Raw genomic sequence first — 20,557 nt, 5'->3', positions numbered from 1 at the left:
GATACACGACAGGGGAGTCTCCGTCACCGCCGCAACGCGTTATAAAGCCCCGCGAGGGGGGACGTCCACGCCTGGTTACCCGGCGGTGGAGGGGATCTTAGTTATTATCTCACTGTACCTTATCTGTAAGCGCCGTGAAAAAATTTACAAATAAAAAAGTCCGTGTAGAAACATGTTGGTCATATACCATTCATCCTTGAAAGACATATTATATCGTAGCCTAAATTTCGGTCATTCCAGTCATCCGTGTGAAAGACTGATTAATATGTAGACTAAATTTTCGTCATTTATGCGGGTCCATTTCCTTGACATTAGTTATTTGGTAGTGTAGCACCCCTAATTTGAGGTACACTGGGTTTATTTTTGTTTAAATGTAATTTGTATAAACACTCTTTTGTCTTTATTCTACATGAAAATGTTAGAGATTCCATTCAAATCTGTTGATTATTCATATCTTCCTCAGGAATAGTATGTTGAGGTTTTAATGCTAAATGTATATCATTTTCTCACAGGATATAGAATGAGACTACACAGTTTTGATCCATTGTGTATGAATAAATGCTTCAGCTCTTCAGACCAACATAGTAAGATGTGGTATCGGTCTGGTCTGTTTAATAAAGCAAATCTGCCACTTTTATATTGTAGAATTTGTAAAATAAAAGCAGTCTTTAATTGTTTGTCCTAAACATAGCAATATATGCTTTTGAAATGTAACATGTCTTTGAAAAAATAACAGTATACAGTTTATATTGTGTATCACCTTTAGCTTGAAAATACATAGATGTGTTTTTTTTTACCTATAAAATAAATAAATATACAGAGAGACACTTTATCGATCCCAAATTGGGAAATAATTTTACAGCAGCAGTGTGTTCAGGTATTACAATATTTAAAGTTGGAATAAAGCATAAACTACACAACACAAGTATAATGCAATCCATGAGAGAAGTCCGATATTTTCATGAAAACTTCCCAGGAGTGACCGAGTGGACTCCGGAGTTTGCTGCATGAGTTGCACTGTATGATATGTGGTGTAGTGGGCTGTCACTCAAAAACTGAGTAGCCAATGGAGATGCACCCCTGAAAGTCCCGCCCACCTGGGACGTTTGTGTCAGAATCGAAAACAAAAAATGAGGGAGTACAAACGAGAAGAGCTGCAGTGAGAGCAAAAGTCGGATCATTGAGAAATTGAAGCAAAGAGAACAGCAAACAAAAATATATGTTAACAGAAAGAAAAAAATACTTATAGTTTACATGATTACACAAATGATTTGTTTGCAACTTATAGTTTTATTTTTTTCTATTAAACTCTTGCTTGATTCTGATTAAGTGTTGCTTTATCTTTATGAAATAAAAACTAATCTCATATCTTGTAACATGGCAGTTGTATTCAGGTGTTATGAAATAGAGAGAGCTGAGGCAGGAAATAGTGAAAAAAATACGTTCTGATGAAATGTTTCTTGTGCAATGATCTGTCCTAAATATTGCATTAGGGAAAAACCAACTTTGCAAGCCAGTACTTCATGTACTCTTGATTCTTTATGAAAAACAAACTGCATTAGAAATTAAATATAAAAAAAGCTTTATTAAGTTAGAAATTACCAAATACAAATTAAATGTAAAAGAAAATAGCCTTTTCCACACATCCAAAATATGTCGTAATTTACATATATCTAAACAAATTTATATATTATATACTGTATAGCTGTATATCAAACATTTTTTGGGGTATATAGCAAATGATTCATCTTATAGGCATACATACTTTTTGTACCAAATGTTAAGGAAATACATCCTATAATTCAATGTATGAGTCAACACAGTGTATCAGTTTAGTTGGTTGGCCAGAGACCTGAGTTCAGGCTCATCCACCTCTTTTCCCGGCACGCTGCCGCTCCTGTCCTTGTGCTTGCTTTTGAAAGGCCTCCCGAGTTTAACCGAGAGCGTGTTCAGGACGGAGCTCTCGTCCGGTGAAGAGCTGCTGCGGCTAATGCGACCACTTCTGGCGAAGGTAGACGTGGTCCTGCTCTCGGAGTTGGTGGCCTCGAAGAGCTTTCCCATGAAGCTGAGGCCGGCGTTGCGGATGTGGGAGCTGCCGGCGAACACGTACAGAATAGGATTGATCGCACTGCTGAAGTAGGCAAACGCTGTGACATTTGGACGGGCTGCAAGGGCGGCATCAACAGTGGATTTACTGTCCTGCAACAGACCCACTACCTGTTGGAGAAAGACGGGGGAGGGTGGTTAAAACAAAACAAGCCTGGTCAGAACCTTTAGACAAGATAAGATAAGAAGTACTTTATTGATCCCCAGTTGGGAAATGTTTGTGTTGCAGCAGCAAGGTTGTGTTGTTCATGTTCACTCCATCAAAACACATCACCCCTGTTGTTTGTCTTTAAGGAATACTGTTCTGACTCACTACTTTATTTTTCAGTCAATTCTACTTCACCATTTTTTCTCAATTGGACTTAAGCAACTGTCCATAAAAGTCGGCACTTTCACCATCAGTTTCACATTAATAGCTATGAGTCACTTGGACACTAAATGTAAAAAAAAAACTGTTGAGTTTTAGTCACTTCCTACAATAACGAAAAACAGCAAAGCAGAACCAACTGCATAGCGAGAGTCGAAGAGTTCATTTTGCAACAGTATGCAAAGTCTTACGACATAGCCCTGTTTTAAATACAGCGTTGGAGTTTTCTTATCAGATTAGGGAAATAGTAACCCTTTTTGAAAATGGATTGATGATCATATGTCAAAGTAAACAGCACTGAAATTATGGAAAATATTGATTTGTGTTTGTATATTTTAAGTGTATTGCATAGAAATGTTGTTAATATTTTACTGAAATGTCAGTTTGGTTGACTGATGAATGATGATATGAATGGTTGAAGGTTACTTCCTAAGCATTGGTTCATTTCATAGACTGTCAAGAATGGATTTGACCACTTCGATGTCACATTTGTTATTTAATGCTGTGTATTCCCACAACATCTTGGCGGGAAACACCACATACCTGAACATAAAGCATACTTTTGGCATTTAACGGAATCAGTATCTATTTCTGGCCCATTTAGGTCAAACTCATCAATATAAAACTCACCTCTATGATGTTGACGATGTGATACGGCAGCCAGAAAACTGCAAAGGTACAGATGATCATCAGGATGAGGCGGCTGCCTTGTGCTCGGCGCTGGAACTTGGCACTCTGCAGACGACAGATGACGGAGGAGTAACATGTGTTGATGAGGGAGAAAGGCAACAGACAGGCCATGATGGTCTCAAACAGGTACTGGAAGACCCGGTGACCCTTGCTCTTCCAGTGGTACGGCATGCAGAAGCTCAAAGAGATATTGTTTGGGAAAATCTTCTTCACATTACTTACAGAAAAAAAGAGGAAAAACACACAAATATGAAGTCAATGTTAAAGTAGATATACCATGCAGAGTCAATTCTGTAACTTAATTTAATAATGTTTTAATGGATCTACTAACCCTTAATAACAGTATAGCAAATGTCGGCAATTTCCTTGAGTATATTATTATTATTAAAATGTGTGACAATGTAGAAACACAGCATTTAATTATGCTTTATATGGAAGTTACAAAACTATGAGGCAACCTTAAATTGCATTCGATATGTAAGAGCATGAACACATACACTGGTAAAAAACTGTTGTTACTATATTTTAAACTCTTGCCACACCATCCAACAATTTTAATTTTTATTAATACTATAAAGTCCAAAAAAGAAATTTGAAATGTTTTCTCACTTGTTGAAAAGACACATGTTTATGATCCCTTATTCAGAATTTTCAAAAAATCTCTTCAAATTACTACAAAGTTAACGCCGTACCCTTTACTTTTTTTGTTGTTGTAAAAACAGATATCAATTTGATTGACTTCAGTTTGTCAGCAACCATTCAAAACTAAACTTTTCGAATAAAGAAACGTAATATATTTAAAGATACGACATGTTAGCCTCACCTGCGGTAAAAAGGCATCGGCAGTGACATGAGGAACGCCAACACCCATATGACGAGCAGCAGAATCAGGAGGGAGCGCTTGGTTCTCATCCTCTGGGACAGAAACGGCCTGGACACGGCCAACCAGCGGTCCATGCTCATCAGGCAGATGAGGTAGATGGAGACGTACATGTTCACACTCGATAGGTAATGCACCAGCTTGCATGCTGCCGAGCCAAACTCCCAGCCTCGGCCTCCAGCCAGGTAGCGCAGGAACAAAGGGGCGCTGAGCAGCACGAAAGCATCCGCCATGCTCAGATTCAGCACCAGCAAACAGGTCACTGAGCGCTTCTTTACCCGGCACAACACTGTCCAAACAACAAACAGGTTCCCAGGGAAGCCCAGAACAAAGGCGAGGGTCAAGATGGCGATGCCGACCATGTGGTTGATGGACAGAGGAAGGGAGAAAGAAGAAGACTGCTGGGAGATGGTGGTGGTGATATTGGACGCCATCAGGAAAGCCTTAGAAGAATCTGAGTGAGGCTTTGAGAACTGTGAGATTTACACAACAGAAAAAAAGACAGGAAACAGGATATGTTGAATTAACGTTTGTTAGGTTCAAATGTGTGTCAACGCTTTGAGATGTCACCCAACATGTTTTTTCCTGTTCTGCTACTTTAAATCTACACTACATATTTACGGAAAGTGGACCTGCCTGTTATCAGCATAAATGGACCTCAACATATTATTAACTGCCTCTTTATTTAAAGGATTGATACTTTTACAAGTGGTGCATGTCCTGCCTTCTACAGTGATGTGACAGGGTTTCATAGATATATATATACATCTGTAAGACTTGTCTGCAGCAAACAAATAGAAGATTACTGTATATCATGAATTTTAAAAAGTATACTTTGACCTGTCGATAAATGTATTATTTCCTGCATTTTGTCCCTATTTCGCAATTTGTGCCATTTATAAGGACACTAGTGAAATGTGGACAGAAAGATAATTTTTCTTATACCAGCAAGTCAGCACTTTATTATTACAGGTACATTTTCCTTCAGTCTGCCAAATTATTATGAGAATGTAAGTTCTGTCACATCAGTTTTATACCAAATGATTACCAAGACGCAGTGGCGACTGGTCATTAGGGCACAGCCCCACCTAGTGTCAGCAGAAAGTAATTCAAATAATAATTCCAAATAAATGCAAATAAATGCAAAAACAATACATCTTAAAATATATTTTAAGATCATGTTTAATCATCTGATTCAAGCCCCGATCTAGCCCCTCTCTCTCACTGTCAAAGTGAATGGTTGCTGTAAAAACTACACTGCGCATGCTCAGAGTATTTTTCTATTCAATGTGTGCGGCAAAAAATTAATCACCATATAGGGCTCTGTGCTGACATACCTACCATACGTCATCTCATAATTCAGAGAGCTGATTGGCTGTAAGTACGTGTGCCGCGAAAATAGTAGTTGTTTGTGAAGAGGAGACGAGAGAGAGCAGCGTATAGAGTGGCAAAGTCACGCCCACCTACTTCCGCCCCATGGGACCTTATTTCTGAAAAATTATTTATTGAAGTCAATGGGGAGAGAAAGATTATCTTTCGATCCCGTTTGAATTGTGCCATGAATTACACATGTTTGTCAATCTTAAAAAATCATTTCCATGTAAAAACAATCACAGTTTGTCTTAAAACTGTTGAAATATAAGACTATGAAAAATACTAGAAAAACTAGAAAGACTACAAATCCCAGAGTCGCGTAAGTGAATTTAGCTAGCTGACATTCACGTAACACATTACACTCGTGTTACTCACCGAAACCTTGTAAAGCCGGTCCCGCATGCTGGAACCGACTAACTCCCCTTTTGTGTATGTTCAGCTCTCAACATGGCCAGACTTGTAGTGTTTTTCACCTCTTTTAATACTTTTCGCTTCATTCTGAAAGAAAGAGGTGAAATGTGCTAACGTGTCGGCCATCTTGGTGTTGGTGACGTATGCAAGAGTTGTAGTTCATTGAGCGCTTCACACAAAAAAATGTGTTACTTCACAGTTTTACGGCACATGTTTATGTTTTTGACTTGCAAAATTATCTTTTAAATTGACAAACATCATATGTGTAATTTGTTGCACAATTCAAACGGGATCAAAAGATAATCTTTCTCTCTCCATTGACTTCAATACATACTTTTTCCGAAATAAGGTCCAATGGAGGTCCCCTGGAAGGGGAGGGACTTCGCCACTCTATAGCGATTAAAATCAGTAAAACGGAAGGAAAATGAATGAAGTTGACCATCTACTTCAGCTTTGGTAAGTTCATTTTATGTCATATATTTTGTTGATCTTCTGTGTTTTGCCCAGGCTAATGCTCTGCTGGATCGATTGATATTGTGACCTCAGTGATGAGTGTCTGTGTTGTCCTTATATCCCTCCCTCTGTACCACCTATAGCTATTTGTTTACGTGTTTAAAAAAGCACCAGAAGCTTATATATACACATCTAAGTTGTTCGTGCCCCACCACTTTTGTACATATAAAAGAAGGCCAAGAAGGCAAATAAACTGTGAAATTAAAATCTTTCTAATCAGCTATCTCCGAACAGAAAGCAACAGAAATCTGCACTCGTTGTGAAGCAAAACAAGAATAATATTCAAAAATAGTTATGTAATTATGGAGCCCCTAAAGGGACATGGAAAACAAAAAAGAGAGAAAAAAAAAGTCGGGATAACGGTTTGAGAAAAAATAAATAAAAAATAAAGTCAGGATGACGAATTAGTTTCTCGTGCGCACGAGAAACTAATTCGTCATCCTGACTTTATTTTTTTTTGTTGAGAAAGTTACCGCCAAGGAGGAAGTGGAGCACAGGAGACAACCATTTCATTGCAGACTGTTATGTTTACTTGGGGAAATGACAGTGCATACATTATTTGAGATATATTTCGAACTCTGACTTCATTGTATGGGCATCTCGGCCAGGGGTCTACTTGTTTAAGCACCGGATTGGCAAAACAGGAGAGTCTGTTTTAAAGGGAAACAAACACTCAGAACACATGCACACGGAGCTGAGCAGAGCTCAAACAAATTCACATCAATCATGCAGACTGGTGACCGGACATCTCCTTCATAAAACTAATAAAAGGGGGAGTAATCGGGCAGTTTAATCTGTCTGTCTGTCTGTCTGTCTGTCTGTCTGTCTGTCTGTCTGTCTGTCTGTCTGTCTGTCTGTCTGTCTGTNATTCAAATCTGTTGATTATTCATATCTTCCTCAGGCTAGGAATAGTATGTTGAGTTTGTAATGCTAAATGTATCATTTTCTCACAGGATATAGAATGAGACAACTCTCATTCTATATCCTGTGAGAAAATGATACATTTAGCATTACAAACTCAACATACTATTCCTAGCCTGAGGAAGATATGAATAATCAACAGATTTGAATGGAATATCTAACATTTTCATGTAGAATAAAGACAAAAGAGTGATTATACAAATTACATTTATTGAAATTTGAACCAGAAGAAGAAGTCTCAAAGAATGTTTTAAATAAAAGGACATAAAACAAAAAGGTGGATAATAATAACATCTATTAAAGGTATATGTAAAGACATTTAGTCAAATTAAATGACACTGAGCCATTGATAAGTAACAGTAACTTCAGCGTGGATGAAGCTGGTGCAGGTCTTTCTTCATGCCCCCCCTCCGTGCTGTCCCCTCAGAGGAAGTGGGAAAACTATGGGCTCAGAACAGTCTCATAATACACACATGCACACAGAAGGATTCAAACTTGTAATTCATGATCCGCAAAAGGATTCACACTTGTATTTACGGATCCACACTTGTGTTTTTCAATGCACACACAAATGTGTTCCGTTTCATATACATATAAATAAAATCCAAATACAGAAAAAAGTTTTACATATGTATTTTTGATCCTCACATATTTGTTTTCCNGAAGACTAAGAGGCGCTGTGGCTTAGTTGGTGAAAGCGCCTGTCTTGTAAACAGGAGATCCTGGGTTCAAATCCCAGCAGTGCCTCAGATAGAAGAACAGTCAGAACACTTTTAAAATAAATGTGAAAGAATCCAAACATCTAGCACACCTGTACATCACAGCAGACAAGTTAGAGGTATGTACTATTTGTAAAAAAAAAAAAAAAAGACCAAAATCTTCTTCTAACTTCTAACTTAAACCTATTGAACTGGTTCTTGAGATTTAATACACGTTTTGAATCCCTAACACTTCAGGGCCTTAGATAACAATAGTTGTTGTTGTTGTTGGGCCAAATTCATCTGATAGACACAGGTCATTAATACTAGGAAGTTTCCCTTTATCTAATTATAGTCAAGTGCAAGAACAAGAGGCTCTGTGGCTTAGTTGGTGAAAGCGCCTGTCTAGTAAACAGGAGATCCTGGGTTCAAATCGCAGCAGAGTCTCACATAGGAAAGTGTCTTGAACTGTTTTCACTATGAAGACATAATAAGAGTCCAATAAGCTACTGCAAACAACCTTAAGGTCCGCTTTTAAAAAATATCTAGTTTACAATTGTCAAAGGGCTTCTCTATCTTTATTCTAAATCACTCAGACCCCTAGGTAACACGATTAGTTATATGAGCAAAATTGATGTGATAGAAACAAGTGATAAATACTACTAATACTTTTTTGCTGTATCGATTAATGGCGCTGTGGCTTAGTTGGTGAAAGCACCTGTCTTGTAAACAGGAGATCCTGGGTTCAAATCCCAGCAGTGCCTCACACAGGAGAACCCTCTGAACTCTTTTAACAGAATTTAAACAGTCCAAAAAACTGCAAAGGTTTACTCAGGATTGCTAACGAAACCCCATTGAAGGTGTTGTTGAGAATCCATACACGTTTTGTATCCATTTTATTCCAACAACATAGGATACACTAGTGTTTCATCTACGGGCCAAACTGATGTGGTAGAAACAGGTTTTGAATAGTCAAATATTTTTCGCCTCCGGGCACAGTTGAGCTTCTTTCATAGGAACGAACCAGTTGTCTTTATAGAGTGTGTGTGCATGACATGCACACACACACCATGAGGGGAACCGAAAGAGATCTGACGAACCAAAGCACATCAAGAAGAAATGACCCAGGGTCATAACGCTTCTGACTGAGAGGATCAATACCACTCTCATGTCTGAACACTCAATATGAAGACGGTCCAGCTGCAGGGAGGAGGATTGCTTAGCTTAGGATGGAGCCAGGCTAGCATGTTGCTAAGCTAAGCATCATATTCACAGTACAGAGAGATATCGATCTTATCATGTAACTCTAGGCAGTAAGCAAATTGACATATTATTCCAACTGTTCCTTTAAGAGCAACTGAATTTGAAGTCTTCACTGTGTAAATCTCAGGCATACGGTTTCCAAAATGCTAAATTGATGTTAATTGCAGTTCATTTGCAAAACTAGTAGTTAAAGTTTTCAGATTGATGTTCTTACTGAGGCACTGCTGGGATTTGAACCCGGGATCTCCTGTTTCCAAGACAGGTGCTTTCACCAACTAAGCCCCAGCGCCACTTAAAGACCACGAACTAGAAAACCTAGATGTAGATAATACTGGATTGAAACCCTTTAAAAACCCAACTTCACCTTTGTTGAATTGTTCATTTCATTTGTGGTTAAAGCAGCTATTTTTAAATCATTCAAAGACAGCTTAGTTTATACCATAGCCTAAGAAGGGGATATTCAGTTTGTTGAGTCAGAACTAAGATACATTAAATCCCACAATCTGGTCTTTTGAAAGACAATAGTTGCCCTTGGAAACCAGATTTTAAAGCTACCAGATGGCTTTTCTATCCGAGGCACGGCTGGGATTTGGACCAACTAAGCCACAGCACCTCTTAGTGTTTGTTTACAGCTGAATGAAGACTATCACATAAGACACAATAGATGTGACCGATACTGTATTCAAAACACTTAAACACTTCTAGTTGAAGAGGTGCTGTGGCTTAGTTGGTGCGTAGGATTCAAGGAAGCATAGCGATGATTCAACACACTGAACTTACTTTTCCTTTACAGTACTTTGAATAAAATGGCAATCTCATTGATATAATTTGCAGAATCTTGAAAAGCCAAAGCAATTGCCTTGTTATTGTTTTGCCATTCGCACTGTTTAACAAATGTTCACCCTTCAGGACCAGTGTTTAGTAACTTCACACAGTTGTCATTAAAGAGCAAATCTGTGTGTTTGCACAATCCATGCACGAGGTCCAATGGGTTTTAGTGCAAGAATGTCACATTAAGAATTCCTTTAAAAAAGTATTGTGAAGGCTTCCATGGTTTCAGCTGCTTAGGCAGGGATGTTCAGTTTTTTGAATAAGCAGTAAGAGACTTTAAGTCCTACACACTGGTCCTTTAAAGGATAGAGATGTCTCACCTGTCTGAGGCACTGCTGGGATTTGAACCCAGGATCTCCTGTTTACAAGACAGGCGCTTTAACCAGCTAAGCCACAGCGCCTCTTATACTTGCTCTCGACTATAATTGGATGAAGGGAATGAAAAGGTTTGACTTCATAGTATTATTTACTTGTTTCTATCAGATGAATTTGGCCCATAGAACAACAACTAGTGTTATTTAAGGGCCTGAAGTGTTAAGGATTCAAAACTTATATTCATTCTCAAGAACTAGAACAATGGGTTTTGGTTAGAAGTTCTAAAAGAGAACATTGTTTTTACAAATAATACATACCTTTAACTTGTCTGCTGTGATGTAGAGGTGTGCTAGATGTTTGGATTCTTTCACATTTATTTTAAAAGTGTTCTGACTGTTCTTCTATCTGAGGCACTGCTGGGATTTGAACCCAGGATCTCCTGTTTACAAGACAGGCGCTTTCACCAACTAAGCCACAGCACCTCTTGTTGATTCTCTCTGCTGCATGAAAACGATCAAACATAGATGTGAACAATACTGGATTAAAAAGCCTCAAATCTAAGCTTTGCTTTTTTTTCTACATATTAAGTCAAAACACCGTTCTTGTAAAACAGAAGAGCCTGGGTTCAAATCCCAGCAGAGCCTCACATAACATATGGATCCTTTGGAACAAGTGTTAAGCATTTAGTGGATCCACATTGTTATCTCTCAAGATCAGAGTGGTTGGTGTACATCAAATCCTACATACTGGTATTTTGAAGGATATAACCTGTATTTCTTTCTAAGGCACTGCTGGGATTTGAACCCAGGATCTCCTGTTTACGAGACAGGCGCTTTCACCAACTAAGCCACAGCGCCTCTTTTTGCTGTTGCAGCTGCATGAAAACTATATTATGAGACACTCTAGATGTGACCAATACTAGATTTAAAACACTTAACATGTCGGCATTTTTTATTTAAACGCCTTTCTTGTAGAACAGGAGGACTTGGGTTCAAATCCCAGCAGTGGCTCACACAAAGCACCAATATACACATCCTACGGGACGAGTGTTTAGTGCATCTACATTGTTGTCACTTAAGATCCAATCTGTGTGTTTGCACAATCCATGCACCGGGTCCAATGGGTTTTATGGTAAGAATGTCACATTAAGAATTCATCTGAAAGTCCATTTAAGGCCTCCATGGTTTCAGCTCTAGGCAGGGATATTCTGTTTATTGAATAAGCAGTACTTTAAGTCCTATCTATATATATATTATGTCAAAGCTCACATTTGGAGCACTTAATGTGAATTAACGAGGTTTAAATGTCCTTTTTGTGTATTGTGGAACATTTTCCGTTGTTTTTGATGAAGGAACTAATATTAGAAACCTCTTTGTTATTTTTGCTGACTTTTGGTTTGTTGTCTTGGTAGTGGCTCTTCTCTGGAACAATCTTAAATGAACTGTGCAGCTTGTTGGGAGCGCGTAGAGCGAGGAGTGACCTGTTATGTCAAGGTTACTTAGACCTGGGGACATAAAAGCAAATACGTGTTTTTTCTCCAAAACGTCAAAAGTGCATTCCCTGAAATGTCATCCTATTCCTTCAATCCAAGAATTCAACTTCTAAAAATAAGAAGAAGTGATTTGTGTACAGTGATGCTGACGGTCACTGTATCTGATGTTATTCACTACAACAGATCTAAATCACTACGGACTGATGACAATACTATTTGGTCAGAAACGGTGCAGGTCTTAAATATCAAATAGGCGTCACTGAGATTGAGATTGAACTAATTGTATGTGTAGTTTAAAGATAACAGTTATGCATTATACCTTAAAAACATACTTGTAAGTGAAATAAATTAATGTAAATTTAATAAACGACAATTTATATTCAATATTAAAAAATCTAAAGCAGTCAGAATCAGAATATGTATTAGTCCCACAGACGGGACATTGAAGTCGTTCTGATTGTTATAACGAATGCAATCACGTTTACAATAAAAAATGTTTGGTGTGACCTAGAAGCCATTACTTTAGAGTGCTTTAAATAAAACATATATTTAAAGCAATTATTCGCTACCTAGCTTTTTAGATGGGTAGCTAATGTAAGCTAGCTAATAGATAGATAGTAGGTTGGTAGGTAGGTGGATAGATAGTTTTCTGCTATGTATTTGAACATCAGCTATCTTTTCTTTAGCTCAGTTGCCATCGAGGCATCACACTGGTCCGGGTAGCTTGCAAACGTGTTCCTGTCCCGTTACGTGCATTGTGCTCAATATGATTCGGAAAGACGGTGATTCCACTGTGGAAACGGGCCATATTTCCTCCACGATGTACACTGCAACAAGCCCGTTTTTCTCTTACCTTTGTCTTCCCGTCGGGCATTGAGAGTTATTATAAACTGTCCACCTGAGGTTTAGTATGTAGTTCGACCGGCTCATGTTTTTGTAGCTTCTCCTCAGATTTCTGATCAAAGACGTCACATTAAAACACTGGTGATGATTCCACCTATACTTCGTTAATGGTGGATTTGTATAAATGGTGCTTTATTTTATACAAATCAAATGTCACCTTATTGTCATGTTACTCTTGGTGTTAAAACTGATTGTATGTCCATGTCTCAGCGGTGGTTAAATATTCATGCAGCGTTCTCTGTGTGGAGGTCCAGAGCACGGCATGCTTTTATCTGATACCAGAAACACACTCAGCCTCTGTTGTTTTCTGCCTGTTTAAACACACACACACACACACACACACACACACACACACACACACACACACACACACACACACACACACACACACTCTTGTCCTCTCTGATCTCTGTGCACTCGTCCTGCAGGTCCGGATTCACAGAGACGGAGAGTGGACAAACACGTCTACAGATATATATATATATATATATATATATATATATATATATATATACAGAGTGCTTGTTATTTGGTCAATTTTCTCGATCTGAACATAGCTACTGGAAGCACTTTCTGCACCAGATGCATAGTCACAACAGATTTTTGATATACAGAATAAAGAAAGAAATCCACACACTGGTCCTTTGTTGCTTCAAATGAACATTGTATTCACTGTTTTTCTTTAATAGAAGACATTAAAACCCAGATTTTGTTAAAGATAAAAACACCCACTGTACAGTAAATGTGATTCCACGAATAGTCATGAACAGATACACAGTCAGTGAAAGGATACAGAAACTGTTCTTCTTTTTAAATAGCAAAAAGCATGATTTAAAGTGTGATCAAAACAAGCCAAAGAGACACAGCACAGACATGTCTGAAGAATACACAATGTATATTTACATGTTACTTGTTAGACGCTGTTATCCAAAGCAACTTACATACTCAATACTGTTGGCAGAAAATGCATTCACCTTTTTTACAAGGGTCCCTCTCTCAGTCTCCAGCATCATTTGTATTTTAAATATTCACATATAGTTTAATTTGGGTTGAACAGTCGTTATGCAATCAGGAGTAGATCGGGTGCTGTGGTCACATTTGATTTCACACATTATTTCCAAGCATAACGTCTGTAAGTAGATATACATTGGGAAATTATAGCTTGGGTTTAAAATATCAATAATATATCATTAATACTAATACACCACTGTATATATATATATATATATGTGTATGGACTTGCTATACATTAAAATACAATGTGCACATTTATTTAATTAACTTTATATATCTATTTTTTGCTTTTCTTTGAACACTTAAAACATTTTCGTTTATACAACCGTGTTTTATTTAATTTAATTTCTTTCTTCAACTTCTTATGGTTATAGGAATGTTTTTTTATTGTTGTTTTCATTTACTGTTGATTTGTTGTTCAATTAAGACAACAAAAATGGTTGGTTAATTATTAAATTCTAATCCAATATATTTGTTTTATTTAATTAAACATTTTTTATTAGACATTTAAATTGAACTTCTTATTTTGACTTAAACAAAACTTATTATTTATTTGTATTGCATATTTAACTTCTAATGTTTCTATAAATATTTTTTCAAGCCATTTATTTATATATTTTTCTATTATTTATTTCTAAAATGGAGTTACAAAACCCAGCTTCGCCCAGAATAAGTGACGTATTGTGATTAAATCTGATTATTAAATTAATTAATATAAAGAAATATGAATGCACAGGAGTCCATATACAAAACAAAGGTATTTAACTTTAGAAATGCAGACCCTGACTCTCAATATTTTGATTAAATTCAGGACATAAATTCCCATGAATGTGTAAACAGTGGGTTTTCAGACACAGCCAGCAGCATGGAGAGGTTTATGAGCGTTTGTTTAACAGGCACTAATACTGTGAGCAGAACTCATGGCACAGAGTCGGCAATCATCAAACTGTACATCTCTCCATGGGATAATTCATTTTACAACACAACACGGATACAGATAAGCTTTGCAAGCTGAGGAAACCCAGAACAGGAAGTGAGTTTTCACAAAGCAACGATACTGATCCACTTCTTTACGCTACATATATATATTGCAGAGGCTGTCCTCCAAATGTTTTATATTTGCATTAACGCTGTGGTGTTGACCCCGTGAACTGGAGGACTTTCTCTAACTCATACGATGCATTTTACTCTGCCTGAAGCATCATCTATACCTGTACATATTCTTATAAATAACATATATTTGTTCCTATTTTTGCTCGATGAAGTGTACTGTGAGTGATGCATCAGTGAGGACATGAACACACAATGTGACGGTGTTTTCCTGCAGGGCAATAAAGACAGAAACCAAAAGGCCAATGGGATTTAGAAGGATGCAGGGATATCATATTTCTGTATTGGACCCTGAAGGCAGCATCTCCCTGGTCCAATGGTTTTAAAGTAAAAAGCTAACGTTGGGCTAACTACAGCACGGTCACATGACTTCACGTCACCACCGCTAAGCTAAAGGTGGCTAATGTTGGGCTATAAAGGAACTACAGCACGGTCACATGACTTCACGTCACCACCGTTAAGCTAAAATCTAAAAATCTTTTTAGCGTATGTGTTAACCACAGACCTAAGTTCAATCAAAAAAAACACTGTCTTCTAGACAAGAAAACAGGAAGTGCTAACATGCTGACTCATTTCCAGGCTTAAGGGACTCATTTCTGTAGCTATACATTGATGTTTTCATTCATTGTATTAGAGTAAAAAAGGTATATTAGTAGCATTTACATTTCATCCCCTCCTCCTGCCCGCCTCCTAAAGAAGAAATATTACTTTTCAATTATCTAATCCAATCAGGCACACAAATGCTTGAGAAAGCACCAAATTGGTACATTGTCACCATTCGTAATAATAAGAACTGCATGGATGTATGTGCTTGTATGTGTGTGTGTGTGTGTTGGGTGTTGGTGTGTGTGTGTGTGTGTGTGTGTGTGTGTGTGTGGCATGCTTCAGTATGTGTGTCCTCTCCACTCCTCTGCGCTGTAATTAGCATGATTGGAGAGCGATGGTTGGATCGAAACACAGGAAGAGAGGCTACTGATGAGGCTATTCACCCCGCTGTGCATCCTGTCTGGCGCCTCTTCTCAGCAACAAGTGTGTGTGTGTGTGTGTGTGTGTGTTAGTGTGTGTGTGTGTGTGTGTGTGTGTGTGTGTGTGTGTGTGTGTGTGTGTTAGACAAGCAGAGAAGAAGAGAGAAAGCCTGCTCATCTGAGGAGCACTCGAACAAAGTTGATTACACATTCATTAAAGCCTCTCGTTCGCCCGCTCCACTTGACCTGACCTGGGTGAGGGATGGGGGCTGAGATGATGACATGATATGTATTTTTGGAGTACATGTTCTCACTCCACTCTCCTCTCAGACAGCTGCTGCTACATTATAATGGATGATATGTTATGTCATATTAGGTCGGTCATTCGCCTCTTTGATCACAGTTGATTGGTTGGGAATGCAATAAGATTTGACTGACAGATCACATCATTTCACTTTGAAGAGGTCGGTTAAACTCTATATCACCTCCTCTGCGTACTGGACAAAATAAAAGTCAATGGTTCCTGAATGTGTTTGTGGTTGTAAGCCTGAAATAAGGTCTGTGGTTAACAAAAAAATTAAAGAGATTATTTATTCCACGACATAAAATACGTCAGTAAATACCCAACTGGTGAATTTAAAAACAGAGGTTGCTAAAAGTGTCTATGAGACGACTTAACGTCATCGCGCCCAACATTAGCCGCCTTTAGCTTAGCGGTGGTGACGTGAAGTCATGTGACCGTGCTGTAGTTCCTTTATAGCCCAACATTAGCCACCTTTAGCTTAGCGGTGGTGACGTGAAGTCATGTGACCGTGCTGTAGTTCCTTTATAGCCCAACATTAGCCACCTTTAGCTTAGCGGTGGTGACGTGAAGTCATGTGACCGTGCTGTAGTTCCTTTATAGCCCAACATTAGCCTCCTTTAGCTTAGCGGTGGTGATGTGAAGTCATGTGACCGTGCTGTAGTTCCTTTATAGCCCAACATTAGCTTTTTACCTTAGAAACCATAACGTGGTGTTAATATGTGGAGATTATCCTGCTGAACTAAACGTGTAAGAATCATAAATATCTGTTTGACACAGAGATTATTTTCCAATCACATGGAGAAAACCCATTGGACCAGGGGGATGTTTCCTTCAGGGTCCAACACATAAATAAGGCATCCCTTCACCACTCTATTGATCTGGGTTCATGAGTTCACAACAAGGTCATGAGAGACATTGCTGTTGAGTTTTCAAAATGTATTATTTTGGCACTTTGAGCTCCACAAGCTAACATCAAATTCAACTTCCAATATTATCTGTCGATCCCTTCTGAGGAAACGCAACAAACAAAAAAAACAATTTGTACTTTTTGCACAATAACTGTATGAGCTCATTTGCTTTCATGCAGACAGGGAACATGTTATGTCTTCGAATCATCGTATCAGAGCAGGAGACAACAGAGTGCATCCTCTAATCAAATAACGTGAGGTAATAAAATCTCGGCTCTGTGATGGAGATGTAATGATACTGAGAAGATCTGCTGCCTTTGCACACGGTCATTTAGATATACTTCATTATTTCAGGATGATTTGCGTCCTTGCGTGGTTCTGCCCAAGAAACAGGAAAGCATTGCTAGACATTCGAGCATGTGCTTTCAAAAGCTCATTTAGTTTCCATGCTTTTAGGTAAATTGGACATTTGGCGAACTTGAAGTCCCTAAAAACCTTTTCTTTCCAATCAGCTAATTTCTGAGTGATGGGACCCTGCAGGAGCACACATTTTCTGCCAAAGCTCAGTTGGAAAATGTTATTATTTAAATGTAAAATTATGATTTATTAACAGTATTTTAATTAAAATCTGATGGAGGTTGATTGCTCTTGGTGCCAGGGCAATCAAATCTGATTAAAATAATATTTCACCCCCACAATGATCATTTGTACATCAATTACTCCACATTAGTTCACAGGTGGAGGTGTGCGAGAAAATCTAAATTCTGGGGTGAGTACATTTTATTTAAAAGTTTTCTTTTTGGTGCATTTCTCCTTTAAACTCAAACAGTCTGGACTCCAAAGTTAACCTTTGCTTTTCTTTTTTTACTTATTGATATGCTTTTCACCACGGCATATAAGCTTTATTTTGTTTAGATGTTAAAACATAAGAAAATAAACATAAATGTCATTCTTTCCTAAAAAAGACTACCTTTTTGCTACCTCGTCCCCAATTTTATTTTAACTTGTAGTTTTTTGTTTCGTTTTTTTTAGGTTGAATCGACGCTTCAGATGTAATCGTTCATGAATCTTAACCTGCCGGCAGGGGCTATCGGATTTTTTACGAAACTATGGCTTCTTAACATTTAACAACCTATTAATGTGTCATACCCACTTAACGGGAAGAAACTCAGCTTGGCAAAGACAACACACAACTTCACTTTACGGGTCCAAAACGGCAAATACATCTTACCTTTGCTGTTTTCTGATCAAAAGAGGTGTTCAATGGCATTACAACGCATATAAACACTGCTGAAGGTTAATCCAATGTCTCTGTGTCACTTTGAAATGATTACTGATTATCCATCATAACATTTAGGGCAATGAACGTAGTTTTCAATAGATCGTAACCCAGCTTCCGGTTTTGGGCATGCTGGCTGCACATCACTCTCATTCACGAATGGTAATGTTTCGATGGATTTAGGAACTTCCCCTCGACTCTATTGGCTCTAACGGTTCAAAAGAGGCGTCAATCACCAAAATCGACCGACGGGTTCCAGAGATATGGCAAATCCACCCAAATGACCCCAGAGTTGGGTTTTTCTATAATACCTCATTCACACCAACGCAACTCCGGTTCAAGCTCCGTGCTAGAGCTTTTCAGGTTCAGAACCGGTTCTTTAAATGTTTTTAGTATGTTCAATCTGAATTTACTTTAAAATAAAAACATCTATATTGATTCTGACTTTTCTACTTCCAACTCACAGGTGTGTCATTGCTTTGAGAAAAAAAGATGATTAATTTACCCCTTTTAGAAGTGAAGATATATTCATTTGTTCTGGGAATGTCCTTTTCGAGCCTGAGACCTGAAAAACAGGCTCAGGGCTAAACAGGTTATGGGAGAAAACCACTATCCTAAGTGTATTAAATTGCAGTAAGGGTTACTCTTCCCTTAATCGTTGTACCTACGAATGGAAAGTCCGTCACATCACTCAACAAGAAATATATTTATCTGTCAATGTGCAAAGCCAGACATCTAAGATTTTGATGTTTTTATGACTGAACTGAGGACATGGTGAAGACATAAATCCCTTAAATCTCCGCACGTTTATTTTCCCGCCTCTGGAAATAAATTGGGATGTCATGGTGCTGACAGGACGATTTGTAGTTGTTGTTGTGTTTGTACGTCCTCTATTTTGGTTTTTGCACACAATGTGCGGTACGTCAGATGTGTCCACGTATCCAACACGGAGTTATGCTAATCTAACGATCAGAATAAAGACATTGTGATTCCTCTGAAGTCAAATCAGCTCCTCAGCTTCCCGTCAGCTGACACTGGAATCTATAACAGCTTTTGTGCGCCGTGGATAGACCGGGAGTCAGGGTGTGTGTGTGTGTGTGTGTGTGTGTGTGTGTGTGTGTGTGTGTGTGTGTGTGTGTGTGTGTGTGTGTGTGTGTGTTGAGTGATGGGTGACAACAGGTGATCTCTCTCTGCTGGTGTGTGTGAGTGTTGTGAATTTACTCTGCAATTCATTTCCACCTTGAAGCTATTGAGCCACTAAATGTTTCTGATAATAGTGAGAATTTTGAAGTGATTTCCAAATGCAAAACAAGCAAAAATAGTTTGGATTATTTATTTTTTATGTCTGTAAGCATCATTACACTTATTAAAAATTGATTCTGTGTTCTTTCTTGCTTCTTGTCGGCCAATTTCAACCTTGAAAGAGCAGTGAGTACTAAATGATAATTGTGGGGCTTTTGGAGTGATTCTCAAAACTATTTATGAAAATGCATTTTTTAGTCTTTAAACATAATTAACTTTGATTAAAAAAGGATTATGTGTTCTTTCTTGCCTTTTGGTAACAATGTCCATCTTGAAAACAGGCATTAAGTCTCACTTAATCTGATAAATGTGGGACTTTTGGAGGGCTTTCCAAATTCAAAACAAGCAAAATTCTCAAAACGATGGATGGAAATGTGTTTTTTAGTCTTTAACTATCATTCAGTTTTATTAAACAGGGATTATCTGTTCTCTCTGGCCTTGTGTTTACTGCAGTCTGATGAATTAGAGCTCCACTGTTTGCAGGATGTTCTCGCTTAAAGCCTTTGCTTGTTCTGCACACAGCACATATTGGGTAAATATTGTGGATTTAGTATAAGCTTACTGCAGGATGTTTAGAGTAAAAATATTCCGGCTTTCATTAAACAAACTCTGCATGGATATAGATACCATAGATGTTTGTATATCATGATATTATCACAACACTGTGACACTTTGACTGAGAGAAGCTTAATGAGTTTCCTGTAAAATCTCACGCCACGATTGACATTTTCTACCGTCGTTAAACATGTGTGTGTGTGTGTGTGTGTGTGTGTGTTTACCACAGCAGGGGGTTACCGTATCCCATGTTACCTAACCAGCCTTTCCTGGACCCCAGCAGAGTGGGTGTCATCCCTGCTATCTCACCCATTTACAGACATTATGCTACGCAGCAAGGCACAACACATTACAGA

At 38.2% G+C, this 20,557-nt stretch overlaps 1 protein-coding gene and 7 non-coding genes across 8 annotated transcripts; 3 read left to right on the top strand and 5 right to left on the bottom strand.

Annotated features, from left to right (window-relative positions):
* Window positions 1-1,565: 1,565 nt before the first annotated feature.
* On the bottom strand, window positions 1,566-4,872 carry LOC104967121 (leukotriene B4 receptor 1-like). Its single transcript, XM_010796532.1, has 3 exons — window positions 3,987-4,872; window positions 3,104-3,380; window positions 1,566-2,217 (listed from the first exon to the last, which is right to left on the bottom strand). The coding sequence occupies exons 1-3, from the start codon at window positions 4,475-4,477 to the stop codon at window positions 1,828-1,830; spliced, it is 1,158 nt and encodes a 385-aa protein (XP_010794834.1). The 5' UTR covers window positions 4,478-4,872; the 3' UTR covers window positions 1,566-1,827.
* A 3,063-nt stretch (window positions 4,873-7,935) lies between these two features.
* On the top strand, window positions 7,936-8,009 carry trnat-ugu (transfer RNA threonine (anticodon UGU)). Its single transcript has one exon. It is a non-coding gene; the product is annotated as a tRNA-Thr (tRNA).
* A 324-nt stretch (window positions 8,010-8,333) lies between these two features.
* On the top strand, window positions 8,334-8,407 carry trnat-agu (transfer RNA threonine (anticodon AGU)). Its single transcript has one exon. It is a non-coding gene; the product is annotated as a tRNA-Thr (tRNA).
* A 243-nt stretch (window positions 8,408-8,650) lies between these two features.
* On the top strand, window positions 8,651-8,724 carry trnat-ugu (transfer RNA threonine (anticodon UGU)). Its single transcript has one exon. It is a non-coding gene; the product is annotated as a tRNA-Thr (tRNA).
* A 715-nt stretch (window positions 8,725-9,439) lies between these two features.
* trnap-ugg (transfer RNA proline (anticodon UGG)) lies at window positions 9,440-9,513 on the bottom strand. Its single transcript has one exon. It is a non-coding gene; the product is annotated as a tRNA-Pro (tRNA).
* Window positions 9,514-10,381: 868 nt separating this feature from the next.
* Window positions 10,382-10,455, bottom strand: trnat-ugu (transfer RNA threonine (anticodon UGU)). The gene has a single exon. It is a non-coding gene; the product is annotated as a tRNA-Thr (tRNA).
* A 322-nt stretch (window positions 10,456-10,777) lies between these two features.
* Window positions 10,778-10,851, bottom strand: trnat-ugu (transfer RNA threonine (anticodon UGU)). The gene has a single exon. It is a non-coding gene; the product is annotated as a tRNA-Thr (tRNA).
* A 301-nt stretch (window positions 10,852-11,152) lies between these two features.
* trnat-cgu (transfer RNA threonine (anticodon CGU)) lies at window positions 11,153-11,226 on the bottom strand. Its single transcript has one exon. It is a non-coding gene; the product is annotated as a tRNA-Thr (tRNA).
* Between the last annotated feature and the right edge of the window lie 9,331 nt (window positions 11,227-20,557).

This window comes from Notothenia coriiceps, unplaced genomic scaffold (assembly GCF_000735185.1).
Source record: "Notothenia coriiceps isolate Sejong01 unplaced genomic scaffold, NC01 NC01_scaffold00037250, whole genome shotgun sequence".
Classification (NCBI taxonomy): Eukaryota; Metazoa; Chordata; class Actinopteri; order Perciformes; family Nototheniidae; genus Notothenia; species Notothenia coriiceps.
The sequence above is the reverse complement of the archived record's forward strand: the minus strand, read 5'-3'. Positions and strand labels throughout refer to the sequence as shown.